The sequence below is a fragment of the Cryptomeria japonica genome, chromosome 2 (genome assembly GCF_030272615.1).
Source record: "Cryptomeria japonica chromosome 2, Sugi_1.0, whole genome shotgun sequence".
Classification (NCBI taxonomy): Eukaryota; Viridiplantae; Streptophyta; class Pinopsida; order Cupressales; family Cupressaceae; genus Cryptomeria; species Cryptomeria japonica.
In genome coordinates, this window is record NC_081406.1 from 264,426,978 (window position 1) to 264,445,678 (window position 18,701).

The 18,701-nt window shown below is 38.2% G+C and overlaps 1 protein-coding gene across 2 annotated transcripts in view; it reads left to right on the plus strand.

The window, feature by feature from the left end:
- Nucleotides 1-18,701, plus strand: part of LOC131056095 (protein SLOW WALKER 2) — a 136,544-nt gene that overhangs the window by 57,294 nt on the left and 60,549 nt on the right. For both annotated transcript variants that reach the window (XM_057990434.2, XM_057990435.2), the window contains 2 exons: nt 1,318-1,401; nt 1,499-1,642. In XM_057990434.2, the coding sequence (XP_057846417.2) occupies nt 1,318-1,401; nt 1,499-1,642 (228 nt within the window). The remainder of the gene's footprint in view (nt 1-1,317; nt 1,402-1,498; nt 1,643-18,701) is intronic.

The window sequence follows — 18,701 nt, forward strand, 5'->3', positions numbered from 1 at the left end:
CGTTGGCTTGAGCAAGGAAGGCTTTTACATGAGAGAGTGATTTATTATCACATCCTATGTTATAAGATATGGGCTCACAATTGGCTATCAGTAAACAGCATGTCATAGGCTATTTCAACCAGCAACAAATTGTCAACTGCAGAAGGAAGCCTTATTGTTGGCCAGGGCAAGGAAGCTTTCTACATGAATGGGTGAATCTATTGTCAAGTCCTATGTTACAAGAAATAGAACCATTACGCATTGCCAGTTTTCTAACCAATTTCTTCAATATGAGTGCTTCTTAAACTGTTTTAAGCTGCCACAAATGGTCAGCCAAAGTATCCAAAAATTATTAGACAAAATAGTAACTTGGTTTTATCTGATACCTGTTAATCATTTCAACTTCTGTTCATTGATCTGTTTTCCTGAGATCTCATTAACGCAGAATTCTGTTAAAGCAGTCTCCTGTTGTGGTTATTTACTATCTTTTTTTTGTTGGTGTTGTAAATAAGCCACACCCGGACCGACGATGGACTGGTCCAAGAGGGGCCAGTAGCTCAGTGGTAGAGCACTCTAGTAGCGTATGGAAGGTCCTAGGTTCGAGTCCTAGCTGGTCCATGTCTGAACATGGTATCAGAGCCAGGTCCAGGCTAGGAGCCCCAAGCACACGAGAGGTGTGGCTTAAGGGGGGTGTTGGTGTTGTAAATAAGCCACACCCGGACTGACGATGGACTGGTCCAAGAGGGGCCAGTAGCTCAGTGGTAGAGCACTCCAGCAGCATATGGAAGGTCCTAGGTTTGAGTCCTAGCTGGTCCATGTCTCAACACTTCTGTTTGTTATATCAATATTTTTTGTTCAGAGAGAAGGATGTCATCTGGTGAGACTGCTAGTATGTTGCAAGTTAGGTTTTTATGGGTGGAATGTATCATGGCTGTGCTAAAGGTTCATTGGTAAGTATTGGGATTATTTGGTCCTCTTAAAAGTTGCAATGAGATTCACAACAATTCAGAGGGATGAAATGTCAATCTATGTTCCTTAATCCACCTTAGGTTGTGTACTTTCTTGATAAAACTTAAGCCATTTGGCCGAATCTACTTTCTGATTGTAATGGCTTTCTTGAAACATTGGATATAATGAAGATGATTTTTTGAGAAAATCTTTTTATTTAGTTTAACAGTGGTTCATTCTTATATGTTCTTCATGCTGGTTTCATGTGCATACTGTTTATCATGGAAGAGCTTGCTGAATGATTTTTGAGCAGGAATTCAACAATATTTTAGTGAGATAAAATGGGAACTGATTGAAGCTCTTTCTGTTTCAAATGATCCATATTTGCAGGGTGTTAATAGAGCATTTCCTTATGTTTCAACTGATGAGGCAGATGATATCATACATAAACAAACACCTGTCCTTTTCCAATTGGTAAGAATTTAGGAATGTACATAATGTCTACATTTTCGCAATAGGTTGTTTGCTTATATGATTTGTAAGTTTTGACTTGATAGTCTTCTCCATGTAGGTGCATTCGAAGAATTTCAATATTGGGGTGCAAGCTTTGATGCTTTTATATCAGCTTTTAGCAAAAAATCAAACTGTCAGTGACCGCTTCTATCGTGCTCTTTATTCAACACTGTTGACACCTGCTTTAATGAGGTCATCAAAGGTGTATACTCTAACTCAACAGTTTTCAGGTGATACTGGTAATCATACACATAGATGGTTGTGAATCAATCGTTGCAATGGACTAAAGACATGTAATGACTGTTATTGATGAAACAAATGCAGTATATAGAAATAAGAGACAAGTGAAAAAATTAAGACAAATATAAAAATTTATCAATTCATTTGAGTTCTACAATTTCGCATTGTATTCTTGTAAAGTCGTACAAATCGTGCTGAAAAATTAAGTCAACTTCCAGGCTATATATTAGTTAGAAGGACATTTTGAGTTAGTGAGGACTTTTAGGTTTGGAGAGGAACATCATAGTATGTGTCATGTACATGTTTTTCTTGACATTGCTTTCTATTTGTTTAAGATGTAAAGGATTTGAGGAAGATAAGCAGAGATTCTATGAAGTCTTGGAAATGACTGTTAGATATTTAAGCAATGATCATAGTATTTACTATTTATTCTAATATTTTATTGAAGTTTACAACATATAGACCACAAATCTGCATTGTTTAGGTTAGGAGATGCATTGCTGGCTACTTCCCTTGAAGCTCCCATTACCCATACATCTACTTTCTGCTAATGTTATAGGTCCAGTGACCTCCCAGCTTGTACTATTCTGAGTACCTGAATATCATAATAAAACATAGTTAAAGACAGTACTGGTCCAGAGCGAAAAAGAAAAAAACATATAGAATTGGAAAAAAAAATAGAACCACATTGAAACTGCTGCTAGTCCTGTTACATCTGATCAAAATAAACCTATCGCTGATTTGGATTCTCTTGGTGAATGTATTCCTTTTTGTGAACAGATAATATAAAACTATGTAATATATCCTATGTTATGTCTCATTTAATATTTTGAAATATCATCTAGGAACAGTGCTTCATTTTTTTTATGTATTTTCTTATAATGCACATTATGGTTGATTTTGTCTATAAGTTTTAGACTTTTATATGGATGTACACTAAGCCCCATAGTTGGACTACTCGCCGAAAACTTGGCGAGTAGTTAAAACTTGGGAGTTTTTACGCCATTAACTCGCAGAGAAAACTCACCAAAAACTCACCGAATTTTTGGCAAAAACTCGGCGAATCTGTATTAAAAACTCATGCGATTGTGCATAGAGGCAAAAAATGGCGAAAATCAGTTTTATTTCATCATTGTTGAGTTGTATTTTGCTGAGAAGGGGTAAAACACCCTCCCAAACACTTGCAAACTGATTTCCATCGATTCGAAGTGGATTTGAAGCATATTTGAGGTGGTTTTTGAAGAAAAATCAGATTCCTAGGTAGGTTTCCTGATTTTTTAAAACATTTTATTTATTTTTTGTTGCATCTAGATGAATATAAAATCATTCCTAAGTAGTAAAAAATGATATAGAGTCATTGGAACAAGATTTAACACTATTTTTGACAAGTTTTGTTGAATTTTTCATTATTTTTTTGAAGAATCTCTAGTTTTTCAAAAAAAAACAAACCCTAATATTTTTTTTGTTTTTTGTTTTAACTTTGAATGATGTCTAAAATTATTTAAACGAATTTAGATAGTTTGCTAAATTGTTTAACTAAAATATTAACTTTGTCTTTTCACTTAACCATTAATTCAATATGACAAATTCAAGGGATAACTGGCTACTAGAACCATGCCCATCTGGGTATATAGGCACTCGTCCTAAAGGTGCTAGAGATAGGGCTTGGAGGTATGCCTATGAAGGACTGGACCTTGGGTCGGTGATTTGTGTTAAATGTGAGAAAATATTTCATGGAGGCATAAACCGCCTCAAATACCACCTTGTAGGCATCGAGAAGCATGATGCTAGGGTATGTCCTGGGGCCACGGAAGAAATGAAAAGAGACATGAATGCCATACTTTCATCTGGGAAGGAGAAAAAAATGCAAAGGGAGAGGGCAAAACTAGCCATGAGAGCAGCCATAGATGAATCTCAAGGTACTTCAGTTGACATTGAAGAAGAAGAAGAAGCACTTCAGGGCATAGTGGGCTCTCGTCATGGCTCACGTATCCGCAAAATCAGCACCACTTCGGCCACCACTTTTGTTTCTAGTAGAGCACCTACTGCATCACAGTCTATAGGTAATTATTTTGTGCCCAACAACACATCTGGAGCACAATTGTCATTAGAGGCAATTGGATGGAATAGGGAGGCACATGAGAAAATAGACATCGCATGTGCTGATTTTTTGTACTTCAACAACATCCCATTCATTAATGTGATAGACAATCCTTATTGGCTAAATTTGGTTACTGCAATGACAGTTGTAGGAAAAGGGTACAAGGCCTCTTCTTGCAAGGATTTGGGTGGGACGTTAGTAAATAGTCCACTTGATTTCATATTTAAATATTTTTCTTATTTATTAAATCAAATTGTGTACTAAGACCTAATTTCACTTTGTTCTTGTAGGTTGTTCACAAATGTAGTTGAAAGGGCAAAAGAAGTGGTGGAGGACCAAAGAAAAAAATGGAGAAAATACGACTGCACCATTCTTTCCGATAGGTGGACAGATGGCAAGAACCACACCATTATTAATTTTTTGGTTGCTTGCGGTGTTCTTGAAATCAAAAACATTGGCTGGAATGTTGGAGCACATTGTCATGGAAGTGGGAGTAGAGAATGTGGTGCAAATAATCACAGATAATGCAACAACATATGTGGCAGTAGGTAGAATCCTCCAAGATAGGCACCCCACTCTTTTTTGGACACCTTGTGCAGCACATGTCCTTGACCTTCTTTTGGAGGACATAGGAAAACTTGATTGGGTGACTCCAGTTGTGGAAGATGCAAGGAGGATCACAAAATATATTTACAATCACCCTGGGTTCATTTGATGAGAGAGCACACCCAAGGGAGATATTTGGTGAGAGTCGGTGTCGCAAGGTTTGCAACGATTTTCTTGACATTGCTAAGCATTCTTGGTGCATTGACTTCTTTGAAACAAATGTTTGTGAGTCAAGCATGGCTAGACTCACTTTATTCAAAGAAGCTTGAAGGAGATGGTGTTGCATGCCTAGTCTTCGACAACCATTTTGCACAAAAAGCTGCAGAAATTGTGAAGGTAACTTCAACACTTGAATTTTTAATTATTCTTGATTCAAGTCTCTCATTATTAATTTGTAACTTTATTACTTAATCTCTTTGTAATTTTTATTTTTCAATTGTAGGTGTTGGAGCCCTTGGTTAGAGTTCTCTACTTGGTAGATGGGGATCAAACCCCAATGGGGTATATTTATGAGGCCATGGATAGGGCCAAGGAGTCTATCAAAAAATTACTAGAAGGGGGATAGACCAAAATTTGATCCCATATGGGAAATTATTGATAAGAGGTGGAAGAATTAGCTCCACCAACCCAATCATGTAGCAGGATACTTCCTCAACCCTCGTTTTAAATTCGGGGATTCTTACTCAGATCCTAATGGAAAGCCCATGGTGGGCCTCACTACATGCATTCAGATGATGATACCTTAGGTTGAGGTGAGAGACCTCGTTGTGGCTGAACTCCAAAATTATGAGGAAGCAAGGGGTAATCTTTTCTCTTCAGAGTTGGCTAGGATAGGAAGAACCACTCAAACTCTAGGTATAACATTTGCCATTTGGATTCTAAAGTAATTGATAAATTGATAAAATATGTTTTCACTTTTCTCTTTTCTTTCTAAATTTTCAATATTTTATTTTGCAAATGCTTGGTGGCAAAGTTGGGGTAAAAATACCCCAAATCTCAAAATATTTGCCCTTAGGATCTTATGTCAGTCTTGTAGTTCATCCAATTGTGAGCGCAATTGGAGCTTGTATGAGGCCATCCATACGAAGAAGAGTAGCAAGTTAGCTCAAAAACGCCTCAATGACCTTGTCTTTGTGCAATATAATCTTCAGTTGCATATAAGGAAGGTAGAGGAAGCAACAATTGGTCCAATTGATTTGGATGATATAGATCCTTTCAGTGATTGGACATCACAGGAGCAACGTCCATTGTTTACAGAGGACAACGTCAATGATTTGGAGAGGCAGGCTATAAAGGAGGAGGGGGGTGGATTTGGTTTCACATTGGATGACATTGAGGAGGATGAGGAGTCATTGCCAGCGCTAGGAGAAGCTAGAGGCAGAGCTACATCTAGGATGGAGGACGAGCCATAGCCTGAGTCAGACATACTGAGCGAGGAGGCACAATCATGCCCAGTGCAAACTTCTAGGACTAGACCCTCTAGTTCTACCTCTCCCCTAGTTTTTACTAAAGCTGGGAAGACGATGTAATTGTAATGTTGTATTTACTTTTAGTTATACAAAAACTATTTACTGTTTTCCTTCGAGCCATCAGCATAACTTATGAGGATGTGATTTTGTACCCACTTTACATTCAAATATATCTAGACTCAACTTGTTTCTTTTGTGTTATCATTTATTGACTCATTGGATGCATCTTCTCATTGAATTTTGTAAAAAAGTGCATTTCTAATTAAATTTAAGTAATTTTTTAAGTTCCCGAGTTTTTTGCCGACTACTAGCTGAGTTTTTCCCAAGTTTTTTTTCCAGGCCTTGGCGAGTTTTTGGTTTTGGTGAGTAGTTCAACTATGCTAAGCCCTACAATACATAGTGTCCAAATAAAATGGCAAACCCTTGTACTTGCACTCATACTTGAACCAAAACTGGTATTGGTAATATAGGTTGGAAGTTATGATAACATGTGAATTAAGTGTACTCTAACATTAGATAATGGTGAAATTTTTGTACAAAAAACATCATTTGTAGTGCTTGCTCAATAATTGTGTCATTTGACTTGGCTTTGGCTTTGGTTAATGGCTTGCTATTGCAATGTATAATTGTTGATTCAATTTGTGGGTTCGTATTTAATGTACATTCAGTCATGCACTTAATATGGACATCTTTATCCCATTTAAATGAACGTTATCTTATGCAGGTACATATTTTGTGGATATCAACTTTTTCAAAGGAATCATTCTCCATGCACTTGGATGTAGACTATAGGTTCATTAACCAACATAATCTTCAACTTGTCAAAGGCCTTTGTTGTCTAGGACCTCATTGAAATGGTCAACCGTTATCATGGAAAGGATTTGCACATAGTGTGCATCTTGTGGAATATGAATAAGATGGTTCTTTGAATATACTGGGTATTCCATAATCAAAATGGCATTTTAATGTATGTATTTGTTCAAATTTCCAAAATTGCTTTTAATTTAGTGTCTTTTTTTAAACTTTTACTTCTTTCTCCCATTCATGGGGTTTTGTTGACGTGTATTTTGTACACAACCAAACACAGAATAAAATACCCAAATGGTACCTTATCCTCTCTTGATTAAAGCCTCTGAATGCTGAAGATATCGCAAAAAAGGATTAATCAGGGTGACTTCAAGGTTCTTCGTTGTAGGATCTCTACGTGTGGATAAGCACCAGTGGTCGTTGTAAATGCTGTTTCTTCAAGGGGTCTTACGCACTTTCTGAGAAAGCTGGTCCGCGTTACTCTCGTTTGACTGCAGGAACAGGATTTTCCTAATACTAATAGATTCTCAAAAATAGAAAAAGATAAGGGTTTCAAGAGATGAATGCTAATCTAATCCTAAGAATGACTCAATGTAAGCTGGACTTGGTAAGATTCTACCAATTTCAGTATTGCCAAGGAATTACAACTCTACTGGAATTGATGCGATCTTCTAAGGTGATTAGTGATTTTCAAATCATCAAGGATATAGATACTATCATAAAGATACATATCAATATTTCAACAATGATTGAATGTTTAAGCAATCTCAATATCTCCAGTTGACCACACAAGGCATCCTTACAATCAGTAAGAAGCTAGTGGTTTGGAACATGAATCTCACCAAAGATCAAGCACAACACTTAGTCCTTCAAACTTAAACTTAAATACTACTTCGACTGAGAATGATTCAAGAAGATAAACAATCATGAAGATAGCCACAAGTACTGCAATAAAACACCATAACTTCAATATTTTATTGATCTCAAAGCCAAATAGACAACAATTGTTCAAAATTCTTTCTTCACTACTCAATCTTGCTACACAATAACTTTCTTCTCTAAGCTCTCTCCCTTCTCTAACTTCTAATTACTATCAAAATGAAAATGAGTGAGGGTATATATAGCATCCTCAAATACAATGAATGGCCCAGATCGAAAGAAGATCAATGGCTGAGATTTTGACACCTAAACCCTAATTAGGGTTTGTTACAAAAAAGGTCCCCATTTAGATGAACATTATTAAATGCATAGCCAAATATTTAATTGGCACAAATATTGAGGAAACATAGACCAATAGGTAATAAGCTGCCACATCATCCTATAACAACTTTTCATCTAGAATTTTGTTCCCTTTCCTATGCTCCTTTTTAGCATATCCAACGAATCTGGACACAATTCCCTCAATCTCAGCAATGGGAATCTCAGGAAGATTCTTCATTTGTTCTTCCAAGTGAATGACCTGATCAAAAGCAGTTTGAAGAGTTGTCTCCCATCTAGGTTCAAGTTCTTTGATCTTCTCAATCGGGAACATGGTAGTGAACATCAGGTCTCGTTGCTCATCTGTGATGACGTTCTCCTCTTTACAAAAGATGACCTTGACTCTCTCCTCCAACTCTTGGATGTCCACATCTGTCTCAATCTCGATCTGCCTGCCAAGAATGGCACACAACACCTCGAACACCTTATCTTGAATTGGATGGATGATACCTTCAACTTGACTGCATTTGGTGCTGATGTCTTCAAAAAGGACCTCTTTCATCTGGAGCAGAGCTGACCACTGTAGGAGGTTATGAGTTCCTCCATCCATTATCTTTTCTTGTGCCAGGATCCGTCTTGGTGTTTGTCTTATTACTTGCAGGTTAGGAATGATAACATCTCTACTGTGAGTGAAAGCGGCTACAGTTATCATTAGATTATGGACAATCTCAAGGACCTTGTTAGCTCGGTGAATTGTCTTCATCATTCTTGTTGCAAATTCAACGGCTATCGTGTGGGATTTATCAATCCAAGAGCTCATAAGCTGAACCAAGCTCTTGACCCTTTCTGCTTCGCCAACTGATTCAAGAGGAAGTGCTTGTAAAGGAGATACTGCTGGATCCTGACGTCTCAAGGGCTGATTGAGATGACTAAAATAGCCTCTCCAAGCACTGACCTCTCTCTCAAGCTTCCTATTCTTTTCCATTTCTTCTTTAAGTTTGTCTTTAAGTGCTTCAAATGAATCGGTTGCCTCTTCCATCGCTTGTTCGGTGGTAAGTGGACCAAGCTCGAATGTCTCTAAGTCATACTCATCTGCAAGAATCTCATCCTCATACTTGTCCACCACTGGTGTAGCAATTTGCAATTTCTTGGATCCCGTTTCATCCCTTATTACCTTGGACATCTTTGTGGCCTTCTTCTTTTCCATTACTTCTTGAGAATTTCCTATGAGGCTTTCTAAATCAAATACATCTTCTTCCTCTTCAACCACAATCACTCTTGTCAGTCTCTCTTTTAACCAATCCGGGATGGCAGATCTTGTCTCTCTTACTTGTATCTCTTTAGGCAGTGGTTCATCTTCTCGGAGAGGAGATGTCGCTTCATCATCATTCTTCTCTTCATGTAGCTCATCAACTTGGGGAGATTGACCTGATGAATGTTGAGGTGTCTGTCCCTTTTCTGGCTTGTCATTTTGTACCATAGATTCCATAGATTCATCAACTTCAGGTACCATCTTCCCTTGACCTTCCCCTTGGCTTGCCCTCTTTTCATGTCGAGAAGATGTGCTTGATGGGTGATCACGATTGACCTCTTGCTTCCTCTTGGAAGATTCCCTTTTCTCAGGTCTTTCTTTCCTCTTTGCACCTCTAGGATGGGAAGTGTTCTCACTCACGCTTGCCTCTCCTTCTTCTGGTCTTGCCTTCAAAGTAAAAGTCATTGACACATTCTGCTCTCTCAATTTCTGATGCTGTACATCCACCCATCTACGAGTACATGATAAAATAGGAGCCATCAAAACTCTCAAATCTAAAACCTCAGGCTCATTCCAATCTATCTTCATTGCTTTGTCTTCTTTGTCATAAGACGACTGGAGATGTCTACCATTATCCTGAGCTTGATCAGCTACTCTATAAACTTTGCATTTCCTAATGAGATCTAAGGGTAGCCTGGAATGCATCTTTCTTTTAACCTCTAAATCACTTAGGAGATTCATCCAAAAGTCCTCCACCTGAAACTCATGTTTGTACTTCTTACCGATTGTCTCCTCCATATAACCATGAGGGTCAAAATTCTCCCGCAAAGCAAAGGATGTGAATGAATATAAAGATAATTCCTTCTCTGCATCTTCCGAGGCTTGAGTGTTAGGACATACTTCAAGTGAATTCCCTAGTATGATGGGCACGGGAATCCCATTTCCATGCTTGTGTTTGGATGCCTTTGTATAAGCTGCCAATTGTTTAGTCACCTCAAGTAGTACTATCCTGTCTGTCGGATACCTCGGCAACATGCAGGGAGGTGATGGACACCCATGAACTCTGATGTATGTAAACTTTTGAAACTGAATGAACTATGCACCATACTTCTTCACAAGCTCTTGTGCATCCAGAGATAGTCGATTATGAATCCCACCTTGCAATATCCTAGTGATGTTCATCGTGAAGGTATCATTGACTAACTTGTAGTCACTTCTAGGCGGATGATGCAAATGAACATAAGAGTCACAAACTCTCACTTCTCCGGGTCCTCTTCCGATCACTCCTCTGTGAGGTAGCCCTACATATTCGAAGCTCCTAATTAAGGCATATATAACATATGAGCTCATGTGGAATGATTTGGTAGGTCTTAGCCTTCTTAACTGCACGTCCAGACTATTGCTAATAATTCTGGCCCAATGAAGCATTCCTTTTCCTTGGACTATCACTTGAATGAAGAAGAACATCCACTTTTCGAAGTAGAAGGCTTGAGGAGCCCCTGTAACTCGATTGAGCAAAGTTATCAAATCTTTGTATTCCTCCTGGAAGTCGATCCTATGCGGTGTATTGGAAATCTTGTTCAGGCGAGGCCGACTTTTGAGCAACCAATTCTTATTGATGAGATTCAGACAAGTATCGGGATCATCTTCATAGATTGACTTGGCTCCTTCTAAGCTTTTGTAAATCATATCTTTATGCTCTGGAAGATGAAGAGCTTCACTTATAGCTTCCTCTGAAAGATAAGCTAAGGTGTTCCCTTCCTTGGATACGATCGACCTTGATTGTGAGTCATAGTGGCGGGCGCACTCGATCATCAACTCATGACACTTGACTGCTGTAGGGAAACCTGCCGCCTTGATGATGCCACTTTCAATTATCTTCTTCGCAACGGGTGATGGCTTGCCAATGTAGGGGACCTCTCGAAACTTCTTCACATTGAAGTTTCCTAAGTTGGTGTCTTCGATATTACTCCATTTGGACACGATCCTGGTCTCCAATTCGTCATTCTTCTGATCTTCTTTGATGAGAGCCGGGCGACTAGTAGATGCTCCTGCCTTTGGGGTCGCCATCTTGACACCTACACAACATTTCTAAATTAGTCCTTGAGCATTAAGGGGTAGAAAATAAGACTCAAAAGGAAGATTTTAAGATATTAATTAGGAAACTTCATGATAAATCTAGAGTTATCATTTACAAATTAATTAATCAACACTTAGACTTTTCTAAAAAAAGTGTCCAAAAATCAAGTCTTGAACAAGGATGTTAAGATAATTTCGCCATACCTCCTCTTGAGTACTAAACTCTAAGACCTTTGAAAATGATGCAAGAAAAATGGATTTTGCTAGGCAAAGTTTAAATCATAGCTCTCTCTTGGATGAATTGCGCCTCCTCTAGCTAAAAGAATAAATTCCACCCTCCTTAGCCTTCAACACCTAGTAGAAATTCGCTCCAAGCAAAATATATTTCGCTCCTCCAATTTGCTCTCCAATTTCGCACTTAGAAGGAATGATTGAATGATTTGAAATGTGAAGCAACACTCCTCCAATATATAGAGCGCTCACCCTTACTCCCTTCAAGGCCGACTTGGAAAAAAAAGGGGTAAAAAAATAAATAAAATCTCCAAAAAGGGTGGCTGACTTGCAAAATAAATGCCTTGAGCGCTTGTTAATAAATTTTAATTTAAAAAAATTAATTTTAGATGCCTCCAAGGTAAAATTTCGATTTTTTCAAGGCTTAAAATTAATTTATTAAATGCAAAATGCTTTTAATTTAATGTAAATTTAAACTTGATTTTCCAAATGTCTCAAATTTAGCAATTTTGGTGCTTAGTGCGATTTGGAGAATATCAATTTTTAAATCAAGGTCTCAATGAAGCTTGCAAATAATTTTGCCCTGGGCCCTCTCCAAGGGTCAGGAGCGATTTTCCAAATTTAGCCTTGAATGTTTCATATCTTGACTCTAAAATCTCCTGGAGGGTGAATTCATATCCAGTTAAGGTCTTGCACTTCAAATTTTAGTATTCTGCATGAAGAATTTAGGTGGAAGTGTGGATTTCGCCCTGGACCCTCTCCAAGGGTCAGGAGCGATTTTTTCATTTTAGGTTGTAATCCACCTTAGCTTTGATTGTTGAATTCTCAACGCAATTCCCAAGATCCATTTCCTTGCGCCACCAAGTTACTTCATCAAAAATCTTGAAGGAAATAATGTTTTTAGAGGAATTTCGCCCTAGACCCTCAGCAAGGGTCAGGAGCGATTTTCCTAATTTGGCTCAAAATTGGCATTTTTCAAAGTTCAAAATCTCTTCAAGACATCTCAAATAGGTCTTCTCACTGAATTCCAGTCTTAGCTCTATCCAACTTAGGAGCAAAAGTGTGATTTTGATGCTTTTCGCCCTGGACCCTCAGCAAGGGTCAGGAGCGATTTTTCAAATTTGACTAAAAATTCTCATTTCCTTGTCTAAAAACTTCTTCACCAAGCAAGATCATGTTTATGCCTCCAAACTAAGCAAGAAAATCCTCTTTCCAAGTTTTTCGCCTTGGACCCTCAGCAAGGGTCAGGAGCGATTTTTGCAAATTAGGCTCAATCCATCGTCATTTTTCGTTGAAACTTTTATTCATCACTAGGTAATGTCTTTCCTTATCCACTCCATCCAAATTTGTCTTGTTTCTGCAAGGTAAAATGAGAGGTTTTCAAATTTTCGCCCTGGACCCTCTCCAAGGGTTAGGAGCGATTTTTCTTCTCTTGGCCTAGAATCATCAAGTTTGGAAGCAAACCACTATTCATCATGATCTCAAAGGGCATCTTTACCTTAGTGCATCCCTGCCTTAGTAAAATCTTCAAAGAAATAGGTAGGTTTCATGATTTTCGCCCTGGACCCTCTCCAAGGGTCAGGAGCGACTTTTGAATTTTAAGCATATCCCTTCATTCCTTTGACTTCAAATCACCTCTAAGGCATAACACATCACGTCCTTCTCCTATCCAAGCAAGATTTCGTCTTAATTCAACAAAAAAAGGAGAGAACCTTGGAAATTCGCTCTGGACCCTCTCCAAGGGTCAGGAGCGATTTTGATAATTGCCTTCAAAATTTCCACTTTCAACAATCCTTCTTCACTTCAAGGCAATTCAAACATCATTGCAAACTCATGCCTAAGCTCAGCTTCGTTCAAACTTGGAGAAAAAGGTCCAATGTTAGGTTTTTCGCCCTGGGCCCTCAGCAAGGGTCAGGAGCGATTTTCCCTACTTGGCTTGATTGCTTCTTTGTTGGCCATCCAAATTACCTTCAATGGGTAGAACGTACCTCCTTACATCCATTCCAATCATAGAAATCATTTTGACTTGCAAGAAAAATGTGTTTTTGAGAATTTCGCCCTGGACCTTCAGAGAGGGTCAGGAGCGGACTTTGCCATCTAGACCAAAATGCTTCACTTTTCACCTTGAAATTTCTTTGCTAAGGAAGATTTCATCTTGTATTGTGCTATGAATAGGTTTTCATCTCCAAAAAAAGGTCAAAAAATGCTTTTTTAGAGAATTTCGCCCTGGACCCTCAGCAAGGGTCAGGAGCGATTTTGACTTTCCTGGGCAAAACTTCTTCATCTTTGATCTTCAAACAAGTTAGGGGGCTTCATCATGCTCATTTCACCCTTCATCATGCCTTTGATATCTCAATTTGACCAAATAAGGCTAGAAATGATTCCAACAAGAATTTTCGCCTTGGACCCTCAGCAAGGGTCAGGAGCGAAATTGAGGTTTTCAACAAAGTCCTTCATCACTTCAAGTTAAAACTCTTTCAGGCGGGTGGAGGGAGTTGTTCATTTTTCATTCATGTTCAAAACTTGATCCTTTTTTACTGCAAAATGAGGAAAATCAAAATTTCGCCCTGGGCCCTCAACAAGGGTCAGGAGCGAATTTGTCTTTGTTGCCCAAAATTCATCATTTTTCATGTTTTCAAACCTTCAATTGCCTCAAGTGACGTCCAATCTTCCCTCCGAGAGACCCTGCACAAAACAAGTTAGCCAAAATTAGTGCCAAATAAGCTTAAACAACATTTTCGCCTTGGACCCTCAGCAAGGGTTAGGAGCGAAATCCTCATTTTAGGCTAAACTGCTCAAAATCTAAGTCTCAAACCACTTCACAAGGCAAAGTTAGGTCATTTCCAAGGCCAGGAACCAGTTAGCAAATCCATCAAAAAAAACAAGAAATTGTGCTTAGGATGAAGTTCACCCTGGACCCTCAGCAAGGGTCAGGAGCGACCTTTCTATTTCAGGCATCATCTTACTTTCCAAAAATTGATCAAAAACCTCCCCAGGCAAGAACACACAATTTCGCGCTCAAGCATGTCAACACTTAGTCAAAATTGTGAAGGAAATCTAGTCTGCAAGGAATTTCGCCCTGGACCCTCAGCAAGGGTCAGGAGCGAATTTGACATTATCAGGCTCTTGATCTATTTCATTCCCTATCTAACTTGGCCCACTAGACTCACTTTCTTCACCGGCCATGCTTAGCTGACTCAGACTTGGAAACAAACTGGACCTTACCCTAAAAAACCCCTATTCAATCTAGACCTAACCTGAGACCTATTTGACTCTCCTGAAAGGTTTACCTCATTCCATCAATCTCAATTCCCAAGGGAGATATCTAACAATTTTCCAAAATTTGACTGGACTTAGCCTGAATGATACCAAAAAGGAACCCTTAAGGATTAGCCCTGGCCCAGAGAGACAACCACTCACTCAAAACCCTAAAAGCAGAGAGAAAGCAAAACAAAAGCAAAAAGAGGGGGTCCCCATTCTAATGGGGTGATGTGTGAAATGATCACAACAGGTTTCTCTAGTTCGTCTGATTGACAAACTAAAAATAGATGCTTGTTGGGTGCTACTGATTTGCATTCCATCAAACTAGATTTTTATGGAGCTTCACGTGGAAATCCGCCAAAATTTGGGGCTGGATGCGTGGTTAGAGACCATGAGGGAAATATTTTGGCTTTGGCAGCAAAAACACTTGTAGATGGAACAAGTTATGCAGCCATCTTTCAAGTAGCTTTGTTGGGACTACAAACTTGTAAAAACCTCAACAAGGGTTTGATTCATTTGGAAGGTGATTCTTTGATTATTGTAAATGCCATGCAATGTATATCTACCCCCAATTGGAAATCTGATAAATTCATTCATTTGATATTGGAATCCTTGTCCCAATTAAGAGTGTAGAGTCTAGACACTGAAAATTAACTTCTTCATTCTCGTCATTTCTTCTCTTCGAATTAATTAAATCATTTTTAAATGGTTTAATTATGAATTGTTCGATATCTTCCAAAAATTAATTTCCATTTTCATTCATTAAATAATTTTTAATTATTTAATTAATCTCTCATCTATCCTTTATCTTTTAGTTCATTATGATTAAATATTTATTTCAATTATTCAATTAGCTAACATTTCTATTTTTAATATTCAAAAACTCTATTGTGCAATGTTGTCTTGGTTGCATGTTGTTGAAAATGTGGTTTAAGAGGATGCTTGCAAGAGTTTTGTCAGGGTTTCTTCATGGTGTGGGTGTGTGGCATTGAGGGATCCCATTAAGCCTCTGCGTTTCCCTGTGGCAGTTAAGAATTTGGTTGGTGTGGAGGTGCCCAAGGCCGATCCTTTGGCTAGGGTTTTTGGGGCTTTTGAGGGTAGACAACTTCCCATCAGCAACAATTCTGTGTGTTCTCCCTCTGGTGTGTCTAAGGCCTTTGCAAAGTATTACCAACTGTTTATAGGGGACAATGGGAAGGGTGCTTGCTGCGCAAGCTCAGATTGGTGGCTCCATTGTGCTCCGGGCTCAATGCTCCCTTTTGCATCTGTCCAACCTACTAAGAACCCCCAAAATTGTTGTGCAGGGGGAGGAGATCCTACAAGAAGTGAATGAAAATGTAGCCTATTTTTCCAAGCATGGTTTAATCGAAAGATGTAGGGGATACTAGTCGAGTTTGGCAGAGTTACATCAATGGATTTCAGAGACATGGCATCCCATTTTGAAGGGCTATCTACAAATCTACATTTGTGTGTGGGGTTTCTTTGTTGTGGTTTTTGATAAGATCAAGAATTGCCATAGTGTTTTGTGTGACTACTAATGGGATTGTGATCAACATTTGCTAATGCTGAAGCCCTGACACTCTTCTTTCGATCCAAACACTGAATCCTTCACTATAGTTCCAATGTGGGTAAGATTGTCGAATCTTCCTTTGTAGTTTTGGTTTGAATCTCGTTTTGAAGCTATTGGTAACTCGTTGGGGAAATTTTTGGGGGTTGATGAAATATTCCCCTATGGATATTTGCTTCAGATTTTTACCATATGATCCACATAAATTATAACAAACAATTTGCATGCAACTAATTTCAATTCATTCGATAACTTGCAACAATTCCAATGTAAATTATAAAATAATAGTTTAGAACAAAAACCTGAAAATTACATATGGATATTGCCTTTAAATCTTCAGATGATTTACAATAGAAAAATATCCAATCGTAGCCACATAACTTACAGTCAGATTGGATAACCAACAATATGAATTTGGAGCACAAAGTGAGACACCTGAGTGATATCTCCAAATCTCCAACAGACAATGGGTTTCCGTCCACTGCCTCCTAGCTCAAGGGTTTCTGTCGTCAAACCAGCTGAAAGCCAAAGCTTCCCAGAACTCTTCAAGAGAGAGAGTAACAAAGCATAAACCACACATACCAAAATGAGCCTCTCCATGTACTTAAATAGCACATCCCTATGGCTCTTCACATATACTCTGCCTGTCTAATGGAATTCCCCTGTAACAATAAAGTGACTTTGTTTTATAATTTGATGTTGACATAAAAGTCACTTTAATCTGTTTTAATAAATAATTAAATTAAGTTGTCTTTAAAGTTATTATGTTTTGACAACTTAAAACTTAATAATTGAATTGATTTTCTAATGTCCCAAAAAGGGGACATTATAGTTGAGGGTTATTTAGATTATCGACACACCACTAATGCACACATATTGATAGATATTGATGTTGAGATCTCTCTCAACACGAATGATGAATGTTGGAATCAGATTGTAGATTGTGAGGGCATCCCCTTTCGATGTTGTAGGTGCTTCAATATTGGCCACATTGAGGCCTATATCAAAAGGAGAAATGAAAGCAAGGCTACTTAGTGGAAAGATGCATCCTCGCATCATTATTCAATAGAAAAGGATGCACAAGATTTGGAAGGAAAGAACGATGTTAAGGCCACTTAAGAAATGAAACGGGGAGGAAATCCCAAAGTCTTCATATTCAACCTCATGGAATTTGGCTGTTCCCCCTCCCAATGGGTGTTACAATCGTAAGGCTACTTCGATTCCATGTGAGGAGATGGCCGAGTAGGAGGAGAGTTCGAAAATTTCGTCCCTAAGGGGTGGGGGAAAATCTATAGAAAATTTGGATGAGCTATAGGGGTTTGAGGTCCTAGATGGAAATTGGATTGTTGTGCAAAGGAAAAGGAAGAAAATTGATTTCAACATTCATCTTCACTCCCATGCCAAAAAATGAGTAAAATCTTATGCATTTTGTGGTTTTGGGCCATCAATTTCTGTTTGTTTCCGCTAATGGGTGATGGCCGTTATTTTGAATCCACAAATGTAAAAATCATTTTTAGTTTATAAAGGGTGCAGCCCCTCTGTTGCCATTTATTGATAAAAAAATAAAACATTAGCTAACATTTCTTTTTTATTTAATTATTCACCTCTTTCAAAATTAAATAAATTTACAATTTATTTATTCTATATGCTCACATGAATTAAATAATTAAATTTATTTTAATTCTTTCCACTCTCTAGCCACTTGCCCACTCTTCTTTTCACTACCCTTCCACCACTTTTCTATCTTTAGCCTATATTTCTCCTACACAATCTCAATTATTGATCTCTTTTTGGAATGAATTCAAATTGGACTGCTGATCTATCTCCCTCCATTTCTTTAAATTTGAATCTCCATCTCCATTTTCTCTTGAACCATGAATCTTTGGGCTTCTCTTTTATTTTGTTATCAATTATGTTTTTGAATTTTTTAGAGCAACACTACTACCTTTCGAAGAGGACTCAAAGGACAATGGATTTAAGTGACATGGGTGCTTGAAGGTATATTTTGCTTGTGTTTTTTCTTATTTCTTGCACTCATTTTCATATGCTTCATTGGGAGATTAGATTCTTGCATAAGATTGAGGCTTTTTATGGTTGACCCGTTGATGATTTATGCTTGTTTAGATTTGTAGTCTCACAAGGAGATGTCAATATAGCACATGCCTATCGTAAAGCTAATGATGTGGCTAACCGCATGACCAATTGGGTGATTAACATGAGCTGCCAAGAGATTTTTTGGGCACGTCTAACCTTGGGGATAATGCCTTTACTTTCCCACAACATGCGAACTCTATTGCAACAAACATTAATAATGACAGTGTAACTTCTGAGGCTGATGCGTGAGGGGAGGAAATGTGAAGTGTGAGGACCTGCAAACATCTTGTGCAATTATTGCAGATCCCTTCAAATCGATATGCCAAAGGGATCTCTTCAATTCATTGTGCTTGAACC